Here is a 23,965-nt window from a genome sequence, read left to right on the forward strand (position 1 = left end):
TAGGCCCTGACCTCGGGTGATCACAGAGGGAGAGGACTGAACTTTCTGATGCCTTTCCCCACAGTGGAAATTTTTTATTCTTTTGTGGGGGGACGTTTGTGTTGAATTATACAATATGTTGTGTCATTTTTCTTAATTTTAATTTTTCTATGGATGTATGGAAGCTTAATTATTATTATTTTTTTTTTTCTTCTATGTAAAGCACTTTGGTCTCAACGCGAGTTGATTTAAACGTGCTATATAAATAAAGTTTACTTACTTACTTACTTACATATATACACACATATATATATACACATATATATACACATATATACACATATATACACACATACATATTATATTATATCCGTTGTTTGGACACTTCTACATCACATCTCTGCAAACAGGTTCCATTTAAAGGAATGGGTGACGTTTCGGGTGGAGACCCTCTCGACCCGAAATGTTACCCACTCCTTCTCTCCAGAGATGCTGCCTGTCCTGTTGAGTAACTCCAGCATTTTGTGTCTATCTTTGCTTTATACCAGCATCTGCAGTTCCTTCCTACACACATGATCCATTTAAATCTGCAGATGATGTAGAAAGTGGCTTGGGTGTCTGCAGCAGTGGTGGAGTAGATGATAGACCCCCGGGGGTCACCATTTACCAAAACCCAAGTGGATCAGCCAAACAGGTGCCATATACACCAGAACAGTTCAGAGGCTGGTAATGATGAGTTGAATGATGCACCTCTTTACAACCTTTCCATCATTCCATCAGCAAGAGAACTCCACAGGAGATCCTTTTTCCCTGTGGCTATCAAATTGTACAACTCCTCCCTATTCTTTCGTGCCCCTTCCCAATCTTTGCATATCCCCAATCCTGGACTTTCCGCTCGTCACTTTAATTTCATGGCTCATGTATCGTGTTGTGTTTTTATGTTGGCAGACCAATTTCCCTCCTGGGATAAATAAAGTTCTATCGTATCGTATTTAAAAAGGCACAAATGATGGAATACTCCTCATTTGCCAGAGTAGAGCAGCTCCAACGAGACTCAAAAAAAGATTGATATTTCCAGCACAAAGCACTCGATTGGTACCCAATCCACCAAACAAATTAGTTGATCAATGTGGAGTTTAGGACAGAAAGTGCTGGAGGACTTGTCCCCAAGAGGAAGGAACGCAATGCAAAGAAAATTAAAGTCAAGAGGCCTTGAAGGAATTGAAGTAAATGAAACAAGGACAAGGAAACATTTGCAAAAAGGAATGTTTAATTTATTCTGTGTGTTGTAGCGATGGTATCAAGTAAGCAGAGTAAAAGTGAATTGGAGGTCAGAACATAATGCAAATAGAAAACAGGTGCAGGAATAGGCCATTCAGCCCTTCGAGCCTGCACCGCCATTCAATATGATCATGGCTGATCATCCAACTCAGTATCCTGTACCTGCCTTCTCTCCATACCCCCTGATCCCTTTAGCCACAAGGGCCACATCTAACTCCCTCTTAAATATAGCCAATTAACTGGCCTCAACCACCTTCTGTGGCAGAGAATTCCACAGATTCACCACTCTCTGTGTGAAAAAAGTTTTTCTCATCTCGGTCCTAAAAGATTTCCCCATTATCTTTAAACTGTGACCCCTTCTTCTGGACTTCCCCGACATCGGGAACAATCTTCCTGCATCTAGCCTGTCCAACCCCTTAAGAATTTTGTAAGTTTCTATAAGATCCCCCCTCAATCTTCTAAATTCTAGCGAGTACAAGCCGAGTCTACCCAGTCTTTCTTCATATAAAAGTCCTGACATCCCAGGAATCAGTCTGGTGAACCTTCTCTGTACTCGCTCTATGGCAATAATATCTTTCATCCCAAACGACAGAGTTTGGGATAATTTACATTTTGTGGTGAGGTGAAGCTCAAGAAAGCATCAAAGTTGTACCAATTTAAGTGATAACTAGGTTTAAATTAATGCAAGGCTGAGGAAAGAGCTGCAATTAAAAAGAACCGGGTTACATACTGCCTGATTCAGTCTGGCATGTAGCCCCAGCGGGAGAGAGAGACATCAAGGCACGTGTTCAGATTATCATCGGCCTACATTGATGGTTTTACTCAGTTATTCAGCCGATTTATCAATGGCTCAAGGTTGGTTTATCACTGGCCTAATATTGGTGAGCAGTCTTGATAGCAATAACATGAGGCAATGAGAGAATGTGGAGCTGCAGTCATCATCATAGGCTTTTGCAATGCCAATAGATGGTCAACACAGGAGTTTAAGAATTTCAAAGATTACTGGATGGTGGAGAAACCATCACTGGAGATACTCTGGTAATATCACAGCAGGGTAGAAACCAGACTTAAAACAATCTGAAGACCAGGTTACCAGTGGCATAACCACAGACCAACTGTAGGATACAGGTCAGGCAGGTAAGATTAGAGAAGAGTGATGATTGATTAGATGTTCTCCATACAATAATTTAGAGATTGTAGAGGCACCAAACGTCATGAATAAACGGTTTCTTTATTCAGGCATTATAGGTTAGATATACATGCACGTTTAGTCCTCTAACACAAAATGCATTGTTGCTGCTGCGAGGCTGTTGCCTCGTGGGCTCAAGCTGAGCTCCTGCTGAGGTGGTAGAACACTCACGCGAAGAGAGAGGAAAAGGAAGAGAGGGAAGGCTGACCCGGGGTTCGTTATATACTAGGGCAGACCCCTATACCCTGTGACAACTCCTTCCTGCCATTGCCCAGTCACGTGACCCCACCCGACTGACGAGGGTTCGCATAGCAAGTGGCCTAACCACTAGGTGCTGCCACAGGATCCCCCACTCAGAACCAGAGGCAGGAAAACGAGCAGGCTGACAAAACACAACAGCCTGAACACGTAAACACACAGGCAGACCGTGAGGGCAGACGCCGAAAAGGGATAGAGCACGCTCACCTTCCACCAGAAGGTGCGCAAGCATGGTCGAGGGCGGCTCCTGCTGTGGGTCGGGGGCACCCCGGCCGATGGTCGGGACGGTGGGGCCCGCGGGCGCAGTCGACGCTCCGGCTATGGGCCATCCTGGCCGAATGCCGAGGGGTGCAAGGAGACCAACACAAAAGCCGCAGGACGGACGAGGTACAGACCCGTCACATCAACCAGCAGGGGATCGTGTACCGAGAAATATATACTGCGCCCAGCAACAAAGAACAAATACGGCGCCCAACAATAAAGAAATAACAAGAAACTAATAGCAATATTAAGCTGGGTCATTACAGTGTAAAATGGAAGAAAAAAAAACTAGTGTGCAAACATAGTGTGCAAAGTCCAAAGTAGTCAGATGCCGAAAGTTCTATGGTTCGAATCAAGCAGGTAGGACAGGAAACCAAAGTTCGAATTGTCCAATGTATGATGAGAAGACGTGTTTAAGAAGGAACTGCAGATGCTGGAAAATCGAAGGAGGAGACAGTCTCCCCCCTTCCTATCTCTCCCTCAGCCCTCGGGCTCCTCCTCCTCTTTTATACTTTCTTCTCCCCGCCCATCAGTCTGAGGAAGGGTTTCGGCCCGAAACGTTGCCTATTTCCTTCGCTCCATAGATGCTGCTGCACCCGCTGAGTTTCCCCAGCACTTTTGTGTACCTACGATGAGAAGAAGCTGTGCTTGAAATTGGAGGCTGTAGTGACATCATCTGACCAGAGGTGGCACTGTTGACAGCGGTCAGACTGCAGAGACACCATCCGGCCAGAAGGTGGCATTGTTGATGGCGGTCAAAGCAGGTCAAGCGTCGGCCCCCTCCGACAGGGCAAAATGTTGATCTCCGCACCCGTCGCCGGCGGCTCTCGGCCCTCGGCGGAGACTGAAAGTGGCCAAGGGATCTGTCGAGGGACAGCCGACTCACGACCAACCGAGGCTCCACCCTGTTGCGGAGCCGACCACAGCTCGACCGGACGGACCGCCAGTGGGATCTGCGGAAACCACGAGGAGCAGGTGGACATCAGCGGACATCCGCTCCAGGTAAGCCTGCTAGATCAGGAGGGAGGGCCAGCAGCCAGCAATCAAGGCCAGATCGCGCCCATCGACCCCAACGGCCTGCGATCGGCGAGACCAGGCACAGGCGGTAAGCGAGCGAGCAACCGCAGCGACAGGGCCCAAAGGCACGTTACTGGCGGGAGTCAAGCGGCACGATCACGGTGGCGGGGCCCAAGGCAGCGTCCGGGTGCCGTGCTGAGTTGACAGCTGTAATCACTGTCGAGCTGGGCTGCCGGCTGCAGACATCAGGTCACCACGGTAGAGGTCGGCTGCGTGCGTCGGGAAATCCAAAATATCCGTTTTGGAACGTCGGGTCACCAATGTAGAGGCACCAAACGTTATGAATAAACGGTTTCTTTATTCAGGCATTATAGGTTAGATATACATGCACGTTTAGTCCTATAACACAAAAGTCATTGTTGCTGCTGCGAGGCTGTTGTCTCGTGGGCTCGAGCTGAGGTGGCAGGACACTCACGCGAAGAGCAGGAAAAGGACGAGAGAAGGATGATTGACCCGGGATTCGTTATATACTATGGCAGACCCCTATACCCCGTGGCCAACTCCTTCCTGCCATTGCCCAGTCACATGGCCCTACCCCCGACTGCCGAGGGTCCATATAACAAGTGGCCTAACCACTGGGTGCTGCCACAAATTGAACATCATGGAACATTGCTAATTGACCACTGATTAAACTACTAATCCCAACTTTAGTCCTGATGATATTTGTTTTTCTGCTGGCCACAGATAAGCAATGGCATTAAAAATGGTGACTGTCCAAGTCCTGAAAGACCAGGGAAATTCAATAAAATAAACTAATCTTAATTTCTTCTGAAATAATAAGATTTAATATATTGCAGTTTCATACATTAAATATATTCTACAGGGTAAATAGAGCATTGAATTACCTTATCTTTGACCCGGAAAAGTGATTCCTTGTCTTTAGGATTTCTTGGCTTCATTGAAGGTTCATAGTTCACCATTCGGAAAGCCTTGCTATGTTTTAAATAGGTGCTGATCCAATTGGCAGCTTCATCACCAGAGTCTCTTCCTTCAACACAGCTTCCCCACACTCTTTAGAAAAGAACAATGGATTAAAAGTAGAGAAATTGCTTTGATCTCTATGTACAAACGTAACATTCATGTCCTCTGATTCTCAACTTCTCGGCTAATGAGATGTTCTCTGTCATTCACTTTCAACTAATTTCTAATATCCCTGTTACCCTCTTTTATGTTCCAAAAAAACAATATTTTATAGAGATTCAGCATGATCTCTTTGCTTTTGTTCTCTGTGCTTCTATACCCAAGATCCGTTTCTCATCTCCTGTCTCCCTCAAAGATTTGGGTGCATCTCAGACCCTGGACTCACTTTAGAATTGTCCCTTTGATATTATTTTACTCTTCCATGTTCTTGCCACCAAAATGTATCATCTTGCATTTATTTGTGCTATGTTTCATCCACAACCTTCAGTTCATCCAGATATCTTGACTATATCTCTGTGAAATATATCAATGTCCTTCTCAAGTTTTGTGTCACTTCAGATTTTGAAATGGTGCCTCCATATTAAAGTCCAACTCTAAATATGGTTCAGAGTACCAACCCTTGGTAAATAGCACTGCATACTTCAAGATACAATTGCTTACTGTGACTCTGTTTTCTGTTCCTTCAGTAATGCATGTAATCAACGTTAAATCTATGTGGCCCTGCATTATATTTGTATTCAGTTCTGCTGTCCAATTCATTTTATGATATCTTCGCAAATAGTTGATAAAGTCTATTTGCACAACACTAGCATACATTGTCTTCGTCAACCCATTCTATTCTCAATTTTTTAATTGCAATTGTTAGATAATGCACAAATTGCCTTTAGCAATTGCCTTCCTTTATTCATCCACACTTGCCCAAATGACTTTTAGCTTGGTTCATGATTTTCTTTTCTAGCTACTTTCAAAATGGCCTGTGTTAATCAGACTGCCAGTAATTGCTGAGTTTATCTTTACATCTTTTATGAATAATGAATGAATGAATAAATTATTATTATAATTATTTGAACAAGTATTTGCCTCAAATACAGTCAATCTTTCCAGTATCTCACATTTTAGCCAGTGCATTACCATGACAACCATCTATCTATTTTCGGGACGACAGATGGCACAATGGGCTAAGTGTTCGGCTGGCAACCGGAAGGTAGCCAGTTCGAATCCCGCTTGGAGTGCATACTGTCGTTGTGTCCTTGGGCAAGACACTTCACCCACCTTTGCCTGTGTGTGAATGTGTGTGAGTGATTGGTGGTGGTCGGAGGGGCCGTAGGCGCAGATTGGCAGCCACGCTTCCGTCAGTCTGCCCCAGGGCAGCTGTGGCTACAGAAGTAGCTTACCACCACCGAGTGTGACTGAGGAGTGAATGAATAATGCGATGTAAAGCGCCTTGAGTATTAGAAAGGCGCTATATAAATCCCATCCATTATTATTATTATTATTTTATTATGACTTTGGTAGCACTGACAAAATTAATCAAAGCTTCTGTTATCCCTTAACCTAATCACAACTTTACAGTCAGCGATCACACATGGAATTCTATTAATATATAAGCAGAAAAACTCCATAAAATCAAGTGTTATTACATTTTAAAATGCAGTGTAAAGCAAAAGGGATGCCACTCATAATGTTAAAAATGCATATGTTCTGTTGAAAATGCTGATTTTAGGATGGTTCGGATTTTAAAAAGAAACCATTTCGAAATGCCAGGACAATCCCCAAGAGTTCCTGTGAAGATACCACAGATTTCAATTTTATTGCCCCATCTTCAGCAGTGAATAACAGTCACTGTTGCCCCTGGATGGAAGCATGTGATATTTAATGGCATGGAAGTACAGAATGAAAATCCAAAGTTGATCTACAATTTTTATTCCATTGAGGCTTAAATGATTTGAAATTTACAGCTATATTCTTTGTAAATCATACCATTCAGCTGCCCATTACATAAACTTCAAGCGTAGATCTCAAAGATGAAATATAAACCTTTCTTTAAGTGTAGTGATTCACTTAACTGCAGAACAAAGTCCACCTATATATCAAGTATATCTTTCCCCCATTAAAATTTCACAACTTATAAAGTTTGCTCAATTATCTCTTTGAAGCAAAGCACTTCACTGAAGGAACACCGCCTTCATGATTTAGGCAAAAGGAAGCACTTCAGGCATGGATATAAGAATTGGTTACCTGCACATCTTCACTGGATTTGATTTTGGCAGCTTCAAAGGGACCTTCAGTTCTTCCATACCTGGTGCATTAAGACACAGATAGCCATTTTCATCTGATACAGTGACGAGCACTAAGGTAGGTTCCACTCTACCAGTAATCATATGCCATTTCTCATCAACGATTAGCCACTGCCTAGAACAGTGAAACAAAATTAATCTATTAGGAAACACAGATGTATTTAAAAAATATATGTTCCCAAACATGATCAGATTTTTCTGTCACACACTTTCTCTGCTGAATATAAGCATTGAATATTTCTGTACTTTCTGTCATTCAGGTTTATTCAGTTCTGTGGCAATGTTTCATATCAAATTGAATATCCTCTGATTTAGCCACATTTCTATTACGCAAGTGTACAGGCCCTGAAGCACCACTGTCATTTAATCCCATGCAACCGCATAATGAACATGCATGAACAAACATAATTGCCATTCTCTTGAACAAAACTTTTTTCAAATGTCCTTTTCCTATCCCTCCATTTCTACTTTAACAAAAACTAGCAAGGTATCGGTGTGATCAGACCTGAGCAGTTCCTTTATGCTGAACATTGTCTATTGCTCCTCACCTCTTTATCAACCATACTTAAAATAGTTGCTTTGCAACATTTTGTTTCTGCCACGGTACTCAGATTAATAAAAAGGATTCTAACTGCAGTCTCTTATCTGGTATTTACACTTATGAAGACACACAGGATAATATTGTGCATGCACAATCATTCAAAACAACCCTTATTTACAAACCAAATACAGATACTTCTGTTTACATTTGATCTGCCTTTGAAAAATATTTAAAGAACGATTGGTCAAAACATACTGGTTAACAAGAAATAAAGTGTTCTTATTTTCAATTTCAAAACATTGCAGTCTTTCTCTTTTTCATGGAGCACAAAAAACTGCAGATGTAGGAACCCTGAGCAAAATAGAAAGTATTGGGGAAAATTAATCGGGTCAGGCAGCATCCGCGGAGACAAACAACATTTCGGGTCAGGATTTTTCTTCAAGACCAGCGATGTTTTGCTTTGCAGCGCTTCTTCATGTTTGAACAAGGGTTCTGACCCGAAACAGCACCTCTCCATTCCCTCCACAGACCCACTGAGTTCATCTACGTTGTGTTCTGCTTTTTATTTTCCATAACTTTCCAAGGTATCTAGGGTGGCACGGTAGAGTTGCTGCCTTACAGCACCAGACTCGGGTTTGATCCTGACTACAGGTGCTGTCTGTATGGAGTTTGTACGTTCTCCCCGTGACCTGCGGGGGGTTTCTACGGTTCCTCCAGTTTCCTCCCATACTCCAAAGACGTACAGGTTTGTAGGCTAATTGGCTTGGTAAAATTGTAAATTGTCCTTTGTGTGTGAAGGTCAGGGTTAGTGTGCGAGCTCCCTGGTCAGCATGGACTCGGTGGGCTGAAGGGCCCGTTTCCGGGCTGTATCTCTAAATATAACTACCTGCTACTTAGTACTTGAATCATTTTCTCAGCTGAAAAAACAAGGCCCTAGCATTCAGCCATCGTTGGATTACTTTCCATCTTATCTCCAAGCAATTCTACCTATTATTTGGTGCAATGATGATCCTTGCATAAAATTCCACAATTGTTCAATTAATCCTTCTGAGGATATTGGGATACCAGTGAAATTAATTCACCAATAGTATAATTTTTAGCCTTTGCTCTTTTTTTTTGCTGTTGGGAGAAATTAAAAAGGTGCTAACTTTTGAAATACTCTAATTTTCTTTGCAACTATTACTTTGGATGCATGCTCATTAAAGCACTCTTGTTTGTGGACATTGTTTTTGAGGCAGTTATCATTGCGATACACTTTTAGTTTTGTGACTCAGCAGAACCAATTTTGCTATTACACCTAGGCTCCAAAGTAAAATTAGCATGTAGCATATATCAAAGGGGGGGAAAATAATTTTAAAATGCCCATGTCTTTTGCCGCAGGATATCTTAAAAGTAACTGCATTTTGAAAGGTAGTCACTATTGCAATGTAGAAGCTGCAATTGTGCTGTGCAAACTATTTTAGCCTATTTGTATACAGATATTAATCTAGTTAAACTATTACTGGAACAGGCTGGCAACCAACCAGCTGAGCAACAGCTATCAGTTCTAATGTTCCCACAAACCAATGCAAGAGGTAAGCAATGAAATTGTTGAAACATGTTGCTGATTAATATCTATATACATAAAATATAACTCATGCGGTTTATTAAAAAAATTAAAAAACGATAAAAAATTATAAAAGGATTGGATAAGCTAGATGCAGGAAAAATGTTCCCAATGTTGGGCGAGTCCAGAACCAGGGGCCCCAGTCTTAGAATAAAGGGATGGTCATTTAAGACTGAGGTGAGAAAAAACTTTTTCACCCAGAGAGTTGTGAATTTATGGAATTCCCTGCCACAGAGGGCAGTGGAGGCCAAATCACCGTATGGATTTAAGAGAGAGTTAGATAGAGCTCTTGGGGCTAGTGGAGTCAAGGGATATGGGGAGAAGGCAGGCACGGGTTATTGATAGGGGACGATCAGCCATGATCACAATGAATGGCGGTGCTGGCTCGAAGGGCCGAATGGCCTCCTCCTGCACCTATTTTCTATGTTTCTATGCATTACAAACTTTTCGTTGAATCAATTATATTTTGTTATATTCATCTTTAGTATACCATGATCAAGTTCGTGTATTCTAATGTACTCATACACAATGAACCATTGACTAGTATACAGTTAAAATAACAGCTCTCAATGGTGTTACAACCCTTCATTACACTTTCCACTTCTTCTACTGAAAGTTTTCAATCATGTTGAATTTGCAAATACCCTATCTGGTTAATTTCCTGGCCATATTATTCTTTTGCAAGTATAACTTGGCAGAGCTTTGAATGCATTATCACAGTCCAGTTAGGCACTCCCCATATCTACACCCACACATCTTCCACCAGGGACTACTGGAGAGCAATCAGCAGCAGGATCTCAGCTCAGTTTTCTTAAAAAGCACGCAGTCACATTCCTTTCACCTTCTTCGCTGCTGTTAGTTCAGTCAAAGCTAAATATAGCCATGTTTATACAATTTGCTACTTATTCAAAAGGAGAGGGCACGGAATTCAAAAATCATGTGGTGGAGTGGTATTTTGAACTCAATTTTTTAAAGGAAAATAGACATTGCAGAAAAGTAAAAATTACCAATAAATACACATATAAATAATTAATAAAGCATGCGAAAGTGACAACATTGAAGCATGTTTAATATTTTGTCAGATCAATTTTACAGTATTAATTTGTTTTATTTCCACATTGCTCAGGAGAAGAAAACAAAAGACTAAGAATGTTTATGCCGGAGATAGACACAAAAAGCTGGAGTAACTCAGCGGGACAGGCAGCATCTCTGGAGAGAAGGAATGGGTGGCGTTTCGGGTCGAGACCATTTTTTCAGATTTCAGCTTTTTGTGCCCATCTTCGGTTTAAACCAGCATCTGCAGTTCCTTCCTACACAAGAATGTTTATCCGTGTACTTGTGAGAAAGAGCAGAGGTAGAGGCGACTCAAACAGCAGTGCGTACAAAATAAACTAATGAGGTGGAAGGCGAGCTAATGAATTTTATCATTTTAACTTTGTATGAAATTATTGATCAGTATATGATCGTATAAAGATTGCATGGATAAAATACATGGACGAATTTCCATAATGAGTGCTAATTTGGTTTAATATCCCACCACATCGCCACTGCCTTCATCATCATTAACTACCTTTTTTACCTGCATTGCCTGCTTTGTTAACTCCATTCCTATCTATCTTGAAACAGCTATTTTCAATAAGAGCTGCACAGCTCATAAATACACATCAGTGCACCTTAAGGTTTCAGCATGTTTACTGTTGCTTTGCTATTCCTAAACAATGAAATCACCAGGACAGGATGAATCTTCATGACCTAAGGTGATAATAACCTAGAGGACACAAAGTGTTGGAGTAACTCAGCGGCTCAGGCAGTATCTCTGGAGAACATGGATAGCAAAAGTTTTGGGTTGGGACGCCTATCCATATTTTCCAGAGATGCTGCCTGACCCACTGAGTTACTCCAGCACTTTGTGTCCTTTTGTGTAAACTGGCATCTGCAGTTCTTTGTTTCTACATAATATTACCCTACTTCACTGCCACCACGAATAATAAATCCGTGCAAATATCTGGTATGAAATTAAGCCTTGCACAATTCAAAGATTTCCAAGATCTCCAGTGGAATTACATACATTATTATACAATTACATGATAAAGGACAACTCTCACACCAGACACTCCCTCTTCTCACCTCTCCCATCAGGCAAGAGGTACAGAAGTGTGCAAACGAATATCTCCAGGTGCTGGGACAGTTTCTTCCCAGCTGTTATCATGCAACTAAACCATCCTATCGCCAACTAGAGCGGTCCTGATCTACCATCTACCTCATTGGAGACCTTGGACTATCTTTAATCAGACTTTACTGAAATTTATCTTACACTAAATGCTATTCCCTTTATCCTGAATCTGTACACAGTGGATGGCTTGATTGTAATCGCGTACAGTCTCTCTGCTAACTGGATAGCACGCAACAAAAAACATTTCACTGTACCACAGTACACGTGACAATAATAAACAATACTACACCATCTCTAAATATAGTTTCATAAATAAAACTAATACCATCATAAACTGAACTCTAGCAGGTTAGCTTTCTGCTCATTCTCAGCTGATTGGTTTTAAAAGATGAAGCTCATAACCTTACCACCTCTGGTAGATTGACGAGATATGTCCCAGCCTCCCCTGCACTCTGCCATCCAACCATCCAGATCCCTCACCTTCATCCCTCGAAGATCACAAAAGCACCATGATTTAGTTTAGATTAGGAAGGAACTGCAGATGTTGGTTTACACCGAAGATAGACAAAAAATGTTGGAGTAACTCAGCGGGACAGGCAGCAGTCTGAAGAAGGGTCTCGACCAGAAACATCACCCATTCCTTCTAACCAGAAGTGCTGCCTGTCCCTTTGAGTTACTCCAGCATTTTGTGTCTATCTTTAGTTTAGTTTAGTTTATTGTCACACGCACTGAGGTACAGTGAAAAACTTTTATTACGTACTAACCAGTCAGCAGAAAGACTATACATAATTACAATTGTGCCGTCCAGTGTGCAGATACATCATAAAGTGATCAAGGACCCAAGCAGTCTTTCCAAGTGCGGCAGAGGTTCACCTGCACCTCCTCCAACCTCATCTATTACATCCGCTGCTCTAGGTGTGAGCTGCTCTACATCGGTGAGACCAAGCGTAGACTTGGCGATCGCTTCGCCCAACACCTCCACTCGGTTCGCATTAACCAACCTGATCTCCCGGTGGCTCAGCACTTCAACTCCCCCTCCCATTCCGAATCCGACCTTTCTGTCCTGGGCCTCCTCCATGGCCAGAGTGAGGACCACTGTAAATTGGAGGAGCAGCACCTCATATTTCGCTTGGGCAGTTTACACCCCAGCAGTATGAACACTGACTTCTCTAATTTCAGGTAGTCCCTGCTTTCTCCTTCCCTTCTCAGCTCTCCCTCAGCCCACTGCCTCCGCATCTTCCTTTCTTCTTCCTTTCTTCTTCCCTCCACCCCCCCCCCCCACCCTCACATCAGTTTGAAGTAAGGTCTCCGCCCAAAACGTTGCCTATTTCCTTCGCTCCATAGATGCTGCCTCACCCGCTGAGTTTCTCCAGCATTTTTGTCTACCTTCGATTTTCCAGCATCTGCAGTTACTTCTTAAACATGATAAAGTGAATATTGTTTAGTGCAAGACAAAGTCCAGTAAAGTAAGATTAAAGATAGTCCAAGGGCATCCAATGAGGTAGATAGTTGCTATGGGGCACTCTCTAGTTGTGGTAGGATGGTTCAGTTGATGAGTCTGAAGAAGGGTCTCAACCCGAAACGTCACCTATTCCTTCGTTCCATAGATGCTGCCTCACCCGCTGAGTTTCTCCAGCATTTCTGTCTACCTTCAGTTGCCTGATAGCCGCTGGGAAGAAACTGTCCCTGAATTTGGAGGTGTGCGTTTTCACGCTTCTGTACCTCTTGCCTGATGGGAGAGGGGAGAAGAGGGAGTGGCCGGGGTGAGACTCGTCCTTGATTATGTTGGTGGCCTTGCCGAGGCAACGTGAAATGTAGATGGAGTTGATGGAAGGCAGGTTGGTTTGTGTGATGGTCTGGGCTGCATCGACAATTCTCTACAATTTCTTGTGGTCTTGGAGGGAGCTTTTCCCAAACTATACTGTGAAGCATCCCAAGGATACCGTTACCTCTCGGAATTACAAACTGTAGTAAGTTTTGAAGTAATTTACTCCAAAAAAAAAATCTTCACACCCATCATCCCTCTTCTTGTTGAACCACTGCCCTGATTTTGAAGTCAGGAACAGTCAAGTCCTGATTCAAACATAATAATTCCTTCACGGCCTCCTATTTGAACACATAGGGCGTACCTCTAACTCGAAAGCCTGACCTTCGAGGTCATAATTTCTAACAATCATCCTTACAAAATCAGCGTCTAATCCCTCTCCATTTCTTAGAAAATGCTTTTATCTGATCGTTTAAAGTAGGGCATATACAGTTTCTTGCATTAGTAACCAGAGTAAATAGGAAAAACACTTCAGCACAATAGTCATGGTGAACAACCTTGGTTAAAATACACCTTCCTTTTGAAACCTCGCAACACAAAACGTGAAACAGGAAACACCCCGAATACCTACAATTACAGTCCAGCCGCACAATGAATGAAACACTTCACAAATAACTGCTGTTAAACAAGTTCAAAATCAAAAGCTTGCTAAACTAACCTATAGTCTGCCAGGGTGCGTGTTTAAAAGTGCTGTAGGCAATGTTGCAGTAAGTACAAAAGTCAATGGCACGTCGACATTTAATAAATCCCTGCTACAAATGGAACATTTCATAGAAACATAGAAATTAGGTGCAGGAGTAGGCCATTCGGCCCTTCGAGCCTGCACCGCCATTCAATATGATCATGGCTGATCATCCAACTCAGTATCCCGTACCTGCCTTCTCTCCATACCCTCTGATCCCCTTAGCCACAAGGGCCACATCTAACTCCCTCTTAAATATAGCCAATGAACTGGCCTCGACGACCCTCTGTGGCAGAGAGTTCCAGAGATTCACCACTCTCTGTGTGAAAAAAGTTCTTCTCATCTCGGTTTTAAAGGATTTCCCCCTTATCCTTAAGCTGTGACCCCTTGTCCTGGACTTCCCCAACATCGGGAGCAATCTTCCTGCATCTAGCCTGTCCAACCCCTTAAGAATTTTGTAAGTTTCTATAAGATCCCCTCTCAATCTCCTAAATTCTAGAGAGTATAAACCAAGTCTATCCAGTCTTTCTTCATAAGACAGTCCTGACATCCCAGGAATCAGTCTGGTGAACCTTCTCTGCACTCCCTCTATGGCAATAATGTCCTTCCTCAGATTTGGAGACCAAAACTGTACGCAATACTCCCGGTGTGGTCTCACCAAGACCCTGTACAACTGCAGTAGAACCTCCCTGCTCCTATACTCAAATCCTTTTGCTATGAAAGCTAACATACCATTCGCTTTCTTCACTGCCTGCTGCACCTGCATGCCTACAGATGGCACAATGGGCTAAGTGTTCGGCTGGCAACCTGAAGGTAGCCGGTTCGAATCCCGCTTGGAGTGCATACTGTCGTTGTGTCCTTGGGCAAGACACTTCACCCACCTTTGCCTGTGTGTGAATGTGTGTGAATGTGTGTGAGTGATTGGTGGTGGTCGGAGGGGCCGTAGGCGCAGTTTGGCAGCCACGCTTCCGTCAGTCTGCCCCAGGGCAGCTGTGGCTACAGAAGTAGCTTACCACCACCGAGTGTGACTGAGGAGTGAATGAATAATGCGATGTAAAGCGCCTTGAGTATTAGAAAGGCGCTATATAAATCCCATCCATTATTATTATTATTACTTTCAATGACTGGTGTACCATGACACCCAGGTCTCGCTGCAACTCCCCTTTTCCTAGTCGGCCACCATTTAGATAATAGTCTGCTTTCCTGTTTTTGCCACCAAAATGGATAACCTCACATTTATCCACATTATACTGCATCTGCCAAACATTTGCCCACTCACCCAGCCTATCCAAGTCACCTTGCAGTCTCCTAGCATCCTCCTCACAGCAAACACTGCCCCCCAGCTTGGTGTCATCCGCAAACTTGGAGATATTGCCTTCAATTCCCTCATCCAGATCATTAATATATATTGTAAATAGCTGGGGTCCCAGCACTGAGCCTTGCGGTACCCCACTAGTCACTGCCTGCCATTGTGAAAAGGACCCGTTTACTCCTACTCTTTGCTTCCTGTTTGCCAACCAGTTCTCTATCCACATCAATACTGAACCCCCAATGCCGTGTGCTTTAAGTTTGTATACTAATCTCTTATGTGGGACCTTGTCGAAAGCCTTCTGGAAGTCCAGATACACCACATCCACTGGTTCTCCCCTATCCACGCTACTAGTTACATCCTCGAAAAATTCTATAAGATTCGTCAGACATGATTTACCTTTTGTAAATCCATGCTGACTTTGTCCAATGATTTCACCACTTTCCAAATGTGCTGCTATCCCATCTTTAATAACTGACTCTAGCAGTTTCCCCACTACCAATGTTAGACTAACTGGTCTGTAATTCCCCGTTTTCTCTCTCCCTCCCTTCTTAAAAAGTGGGGTTACGTTTGCTACCCGCCAATCCTCAGGAACTACTCCAGAATCTAAAGAGTTTTGAAAGATTATTACTAATGCATCCACTATTTCTGGAGCTACTTCCTTAAGTACTCTGGGATGCAGCCTATCTGGCCCTGGGGATTTATCGGCCTTTAATCCATTCAATTTACCCAATACCACTTCCCGGCTAACCTGGATTTCACTCAATTCCTCCAACTCCTTTGACCCGCGGTCCCCTGCTATTTCCGGCAGATTATTTATGTCTTCCTTAGTGAAGACGGAACCAAAGTAGTTATTCAATTGGTCAGCCATATCCTTGTTCCCCATGATCAACTCACCTGTTTCTGACTGCAAGAGACCTACATTTGTTTTAACTAATCTCTTTCTTTTCACATATCTATAAAAACTTTTGCAGTCCGTTTTTATGTTCCCTGCCAGTTTTCTTTCATAATCTATTTTTCCTTTCCTAATTAAGCCCTTTGTCCTCCTCTGCTGGTCTCTGCTGGCTAATTTGTACGCATCATCCTTCGCTTTGATACTATCCCTGATTTCCCTTGTTATCCACGGATGCACTACCTTCCCTGATTTATTATTTTGCCAAACTGGGATGAACAATTTTTGTAGTTCATCCATGCAGTCTTTAAATGTCTTCCATTGCATATCCACCGTCAACCCTTTTAGAATTAATTGCCAGTCAATCTTGGCAATTTCCAACAGTGTTAAATTGTGGCAGGGTTAAACAAGAAAGTGAGTGGAGTGCCATTGTTGACAATAAACAAGCCTTGCAAAGCCAGACTTGGAGTCTGCAACACTTCTTAAAGCATCAAGTGTGCAGGAAAGAACAGCAGATGCTGGTTTAAACCGAAGATAGACACAAAAAGCTGGAGTAACTCAGATGCTGCCTGATCCGCTGAGTTACTCCAGCATTTTGCGCCTCTCTTCCTAGCAAAGTCAAAGTTGGGAAGTACCTGTCCTTCAACGGGCCCTTCTTCAGTCCCAATTCGTAGACCTCCACCTCGGTCAGGGAGATGCCCTTGCAGGACTTGACGGGGTAAATGAAGATCCTGGAGATTTCGGCCACTTTGACCAGTTCGTGCTGCTCTCGACTTGCTCGGAACATTGCCCACAGATGCCTGGCTCCGAGGAATCCCAGTCCCAGGCCGGCGGCTGCTCCCAGCCCAGCTGCCAGAGCCAGCACGGTCCGCCTGGTGCTGATCGTACCCCCTAGCCCTGTCAAGCGATCCATGGCCTCGCAGGCAGCGGGTCCGGTCAGGTCCGGTCAGGTCAGTACAGCTCAGCTCACCGGCTCCGGGCTCCGTTCTATCTGCCGGGGTTCCCCGCACAGCTCCCGGTGCTAGAGCGCTCGCTCTGCTGCCTGTGGATGGATATTTAAAGCAGCCGGCTGGCGGGGCGTCAGGTTTCGCAACACTTCAAATGGCCCACTGACTGACTGACTGACTGACTGACTGACTCCTTCTTTACTGCTACTGCCCCTTGCAGAGCCGGAGAGCGCATCAAAACATCCAGCCGGCTGTGTTTGCAGCAACCCCTCTTCTGGGATCCAATTCCAAGGTCCTTCTAATCTAGGCAAAGATCCAAAGCTGCAAGCAGTTTCTGAGAAACTACCGGGAATCCTTGTGGCTTTCAGTAATCTACTGGAAACATGACGCGTCCTGCCACTGGGGTCGCCGACGATGGGGATGCAAAAAAAAAACCAGCTTGTTATTGTCGCAATTGTTGTTAACAGAGGGAAAAAATCTGGAAGACAAAAGGTCCTGTCCCACTGCGGGGACGTAATCTGCGAGTTTAGAAGAGTTTGCGCTCGCCACAAACTCGCAGCATGGTCGACACGTGGTCTTAGGAGGTCTATGGGTTCTTCATGCTGGAGAGAAGTTCCCCCATACTCGACGCCCCAGTTTGGTCCAGGAGTATTTTTTAGCATGCTGAAAATTGTCCGCAAGTAAAAATTGGTCAGCATGGAAAAAAATCTATTTGTTTAAGAAGGAACTGCAGATGCTGGAAAATCAAAGGTACACAAAAATGCTGGAGAAACTCAGCGGGTGCAGCAGCATCTATGGAGCGAAGGAAATAAGTCGAAGTAGGTCGTAGTAGGTCAGCATGTTATTCGTAGGTAATCAAAGCAATCAAAGGTAATCGAAGGTAGTCAAAGATAGTCGTTGATAGTGTTAGTGTTTCCGGTCTACGACCACTGCCTGTCGAGGCTTTAATCTAGAAACTAGGAACTGCAGGTGCTGGTTTACAAGAAATAAAGGCACAATGTGTTGGAGTAACTCAGCGAGTCAGGCAGCATCCCTGTAAAACATAAAGAAAGACATAAAATGCTGGAGTAACAACGGGAGAGGCAGCATCTCAGGGGAGAAGGAATGGGTGACGTTTCGGGTCGAGACCCTTCTTCAGACCCGAAGCATCACCTATTCCTTTTCTCCAGAGTTGCTGCCTGTCCGGCTGAGTTGCTCAAGCATTTTGTGTCTATCTTCGGTGTAAACCAGCATCTGCAGTTCCTTCTTACTCAGATTCAGATTAGATTATTGCCTTATCCACAAGAGTGCAATGAAGATAATTGTTGATATGAAGCTCATAGAGAACACAGTATACATTCAGCAATGATAAATACAACAATAAATATTGTTTAATATTGTATTGTTTATATTAAATATATGTGCAAAACAGAAGAATAGTGCAACACAGTATAACAATCTGAAATAGTGCAAAAAATACTTAATAAAATTATAACTCTGAGGGTCACCAATGTTGAGGGTCAGGGTGGAGAATATGTTACGACCAATTCTAACTGACAGGTTAGCTGGTCAGGAAGTCCAGAGGCCATTGGCAGATGGAAGGAGCAGAAGGTTAGGGATAGGCTTAATGGGTATGATGTTGAAGGTTAAGCTGTAGTCAACGAATTGCATCCTGACATAGGTGTTGTTATTGTCAACGTAATCCAAAACTGAATGTAGTGCTAGAGAGATGGCATCCTCCAGAGACTCCAGTTTTAATCTGCAATTTGAGAAGGAGAAGGTTAAATCAGAAGTGTCAGTGATGCAGTTGAACAAAGGGGACTATGAAGGCATGAGAGGGGAGCTGGCCAAGATAGGCTGGAAAGGGATCCTAGCAGGAATGACGGTGGAACAGCAATGGCAGGAATTTCTGGGCATAATCCAAAAGACGCAGGATCATTTCATTCCAAAAAGGAAGAAAGATTCTAAGGAGAGTAGGAGGCGACTGTGGCTGACAAGAGAAGTTAGGGATAGAATAAAACTAAAAGAAAAGATGTATAACACAGCAAAGAGTAGCAGGAAGCCAGTGGATTGGGAAACTTTCATAGGACAACAGAAGGAAATACAGGCAATACAGGCTGAAAAGATGAAGTACGAGGGAAAGCTGGCCAGGAATGTAAAGAAGGACAGTAAAAGCTTCTTTAGATATGTTAAGGGCAAAAGAATAGCAAAGTCAAATGTGGGTCCCTTGAAGGCAGACACAGGTGAAATTATTATGGGGAACAAGGAAATGGCAGAAGAGTTGAACAGGTACTTCGGATCTGTCTTCACTAAGGAAGACACAAACAATCTCCCAGAAGTACTGGATGACAGACGATCTAAGGGGGTAGAGGAACTGAAATCAATTTTAATTAGGCGAGAAATAGTATTCGGTAGGCTAATGGGACTGAAGGATGATAAATCCCCTGAGCCTGATGGGCTGCATTGGTGATAATTTTCCAATGTTCAATAAATTCAGGATCAGTTCCTGTGGATTGGAGGATAGCTAATGTTATCCCACTTTTCAAGAAAGGAGCGAGAGAGAAAACGGGGAATTACAGACCAGTTAGCCTGACTTCGGTGGTGGGAAAGATGCTGGAGTCAATTATTAAAGAGGTAATAATGGGGCATTTGGATAGCAGTAAAATGATTAGTCCAAGTCAACATGGATTTATGAAAGGGAAATCATGCTTGACTAATCTTCTGGAATTTTTTGAGGATGTGACAAGTAAAATGGATGAAGGGGTGCCAGTGGATGTAGTGTATCTAGACTTTCAGAAAGCATTTGATAAGGTCCCGCACGGGAGACTGGTGACTAAAATTAGAGCACATGGTATTGGGGGCAGGGTGTTGACATGGATAGAAAATTGATGGGCAGAGTAGGAGTGAACGGGTCCTTTTCAGAATGGCAGGCAGTGGCGAGTGGAGTGCCGCAAGGCTCGGTGTTGGGGCCGCAACTGTTTACCATATATATTAATGATTTAGAAGGGAATTAGGAGCAACACTAGCAAGTTTGCGGATGACACAAAGCTGGGTGGCAGTGTGAACTGTGAAGAGGATGTTAGGAGGTTGCAGGGTGACCTGGACAGGTTGAGTGAGTGGGCAGATGCGTGGCAGATGCAGTATAAAATAGATAAATGTGAGGTTATCCACTTTGGTGGCAAAAACAAGGGGGCAGATTATTATCTCAATGGGATTAGGTTAGGTAAGGGGGAGGTACAGCGAGACCTGGGTGTCCTGAAAGTTGGCGTGCAGGTACAGCAGGCAGTGAAGAAAGCTAATTGAATGTTGGCCTTCATAACAAGAGGATTTCAGTATAGGAGTAGAGAGGTTCTTCTGCAGTTGTATAGGGCTCTGGTAGGACCACATTTGGAGTATTGTGTACAGTTTTGCTCTCCTAATTTGAGGAAGGACCAGATGGCACAATGGGCTAAGTGTTCGGCTGGCAACAGGAAGGTAGCTGGTTCGAATCCTGTTTGGAGTGCATACTGTCGTTGTGTCCTTGGGCAAGACATTTCACCCACCTTTGCCTGTGTGTGTCCTTGGGCAAGACACTTCACCCACCTTTGCCTGTCTGTTTGGAAGTAATTGTGTGAAGCACTTTGGGGTCAATGCAAGTTGACTAAAAATGTGCTATATAAATAAAGACATTATTATTATTATTATTGTGATTGAGGCAGTGCAGCGTAGATTCACGAGATTGATCCCTGGGATGGCGGGACTGTCATATGAGGAAAGATTGAAAAGACTAGGCTTATATTCACTGGAGTTTAGAAGGATGAGGGGTATATCTTATAGAAACATATAAAATTATAAAAGGACTGGATAAGCTGGATGCAGGAAAAATGTTCCCAATGTTTGGCGAGTCCAGAACGAGGGGCCACAGTCTTAGAATAAAGGGGAGGCCTGGTGCAGATTTAAGACTGAGGTGAGAAAAAACTTTTTCACCCAGAGAGTTGTGAACTTGTGCAATTCCCTGCCACAGAGGGCAGTGGAGGCCAAATCACTGGATGGATTTAAGAGAGAGTTAGATAGAGCTCTAGGGGCTAGTGGAATCAAGGGATATGGGGAGAAGGCAGGCACGGGTTATTGATTGGGGACGATCAGCCATGATAACAACGAATGGCGGTGCTGGCTCGAAGGGCCGAATGGCCTCCCCTGCACCTATTTTCTATGTTTCTATGACTTCTTTTTCCTGTACACAGTTTGCCAGGAGCCTAGATTATTTCATTTAGTTTAGCTTGGTTTAGAGACAGCGCGGAAACAGGCCTTTCGGCCCACCGAGTCCGCACCAACCAGTGATCCCAGCATATTAACACTATCCTACACACACTAGAGACTATTTTTTACACTTATAACAAGCCAAATAATCTACAAACCAGTACGTTTTTGGAATGTGGGAGGAAACTGAAGATCTCTGAGAAAACCCACGCAGGTCATGGGGAGAACATACAAACTCCGTACAGACAGCACCCGTAATCAGGATCGAACCCGGGTCTCTGGTGCTGCAAGCTCTGTAAGGCAGCAACTCTACCGCTGCGCCATTGTGCCACCTTATTGTGTGGAAAACTGGTGCAGATATGGGCCATTACCAGTCTTCCAAACCACTTCATTACGGTTGATGTTAGAGTCATTCTGAAACGTATCTTTATTTTTCTTGGGGAGGTTTCCTTGAAGCAGATGAGGCTGTAGCTTTCCAATGGTGTTGCAGTAATTGTGCTGCAGGCTTTCAGTGCGAGTATCATTGTGCATGGAAATTGCAGTATGTGGTTACTGCTGTAACACCTGGAACCACCAGAAAAATAGTCAGTCTACCAAAAATGATCCATAAGGGATCTCAATGCCACGACTATGTAAAGACTCCATGGTCTCTCCAAAAACAATTCCAGAATGCCTGGGATAGAAGTTGTCCAACAAAGCAGTTGTAACTAGTTCTAAATGACCTGACAAGGAAAACTGATTCAGACCCAACGAAAGATCAAACATAAGCTGACAAGGTCTGTGCAGAAGTATTGGTAATATTTTGCTTGTGACAGGAAATATAAACAATTACATTCAGAATTCAAGCATTTTCCACTGATCAGTCACATCAGCCGTTAGTATTAAGTCACCAAGAGTTCAAAGTTCATTTAACTGAAATCAGTTATGATTCAACTAGGCGTAAATTGTCCATGTGAAACTTTCCACTTCCCACAAGATTAGTTGTTTAATATTTATTTGATGCACTATCACACTGCAGTATACAAAAATGAGAATAACACATGAATATTTGATTGGTTTAGACTAATACTCTGCTGCTAAAGGGGAGCAAAGAGGAAATGATGCACAGGATGTGGTGCCCTTTATATAAACAAATAGTTCAATTGGAGTTTTTTCATCATTATTTGTAGAACCTGGCTTGGTCAAAAATGACGTTAGCTTCATCAACATACCAAAAGTATATAACCACATTTATAACCACAGTCTCAAAGCCAAGAAGAAGAATCCAAACAGTATGGATGTTTTCCTACATGACTTTTTGAACTTGTCATTTTATTTCCATAAAATTGAATCAGCAGTAAGCTGTCGAAAAGACAGGGAATACATCCATATTGTATCGTCTATTGGCAAGGCAAAGTATTTTCTTTATGGATCATTTGAAGTATTGCAAATAAACTCACCATGTTTTTATTCTATTTGAATTCATTTTAATTAACGTAGCATCATTTGCATTAAAGTTTCTAAATGTTCATGACTTTTGCTAACAAAATAATTTCTGTTTAAAAGCTTTGTTGTAGATAAGTTTTAAAATGGGGACGAGACATCAGGAAAGTGTAAAGCTTTGTTTTCAAGTTTAGGAATTCCAACATATTAACTGGGGCCGGTTTTGGGTTGTCAGTTGAAATTTGTCACGATTTCCGTAAAGATGCTGTGTATATTTTCAAATTAGAAACCTGAATATACATACATCTGAATGTTTGTATACTGTAAAGTTCAACAATGTTTTGAAGATTCATAGAGTTTCCAAAGATTTTCTTTGTGTTTGGGCATTAAACTACCTCCCTAAATGGGCCCTATCCTTGCTGCAAACATCTGGCTGCTTTCCCCTGTTGGAAGTTGCTTCATATTTGGCAGATATATAAATAGACTAGATCTTTGAATCAGTTAGTCATTCTGAAAAGAGAAGGTGGGATATTTTCTGAGATTTTGCAAGCTGGGTTACTGATCAAATTTACTTAACCTCGGGACATAAATCGGACAAATCTAAAATTTGAATAGTATTCCCAGCACATCACTGGCTTGCCCCTGTTGTCATTTAGTAAAGGGAAACATTGGCATAAAGTTGAACTTCTAAATGCAAACTATTTCACCACAGCATCATGCACCTCACTTTTTAATCTAATTTGAAGGGGTTTTTTCACATCCACATGAAATGGTTTTCAGTTTTGGAGAAAATGGGAATGAAATTAAAGAGTCTATCCTGAACATTTACATATCAGCATAGATAGATAGATATAATTAGATATAATTTATTGCCACACAACCAGGGTCGGTGGAAATTTGGGTTGTCAGCAGCAGTACAATAATAAAGAACACACAATAAAACTGTAACACAAACATCCACCACAGCATTCATCACTGTGGTGGAAGGCACAAAATTTGGCCAGTCCTCCTCCATTTCCCCCCCGTGTACAGGACCAGAGTCCAGAGTCAGTCCAGGATCGGCTCTTCCTCACCGGAGACCGCGGCT

At 43.0% G+C, this 23,965-nt stretch overlaps 1 protein-coding gene across 1 annotated transcript in view; it reads right to left on the reverse strand.

Annotated features, from left to right (window-relative positions):
• The window catches only part of mtarc1 (mitochondrial amidoxime reducing component 1), a 44,608-nt gene extending 26,998 nt beyond the window's left edge, over positions 1-17,610 (reverse strand). The window contains exons 1-3 of the mRNA XM_033025294.1: positions 16,927-17,610; positions 7,205-7,378; positions 4,891-5,056 (exon numbers count right to left, since the gene is read on the reverse strand). Coding sequence (XP_032881185.1) covers positions 4,891-5,056; positions 7,205-7,378; positions 16,927-17,204 — 618 coding nt within the window. The 5' untranslated portion in view covers positions 17,205-17,610. The remainder of the gene's footprint in view (positions 1-4,890; positions 5,057-7,204; positions 7,379-16,926) is intronic.
• Positions 17,611-23,965: the final 6,355 nt, after the last annotated feature.

Source organism: Amblyraja radiata, chromosome 8 (assembly GCF_010909765.2).
Source record: "Amblyraja radiata isolate CabotCenter1 chromosome 8, sAmbRad1.1.pri, whole genome shotgun sequence".
NCBI classification, from domain to species: domain Eukaryota; kingdom Metazoa; phylum Chordata; class Chondrichthyes; order Rajiformes; family Rajidae; genus Amblyraja; species Amblyraja radiata.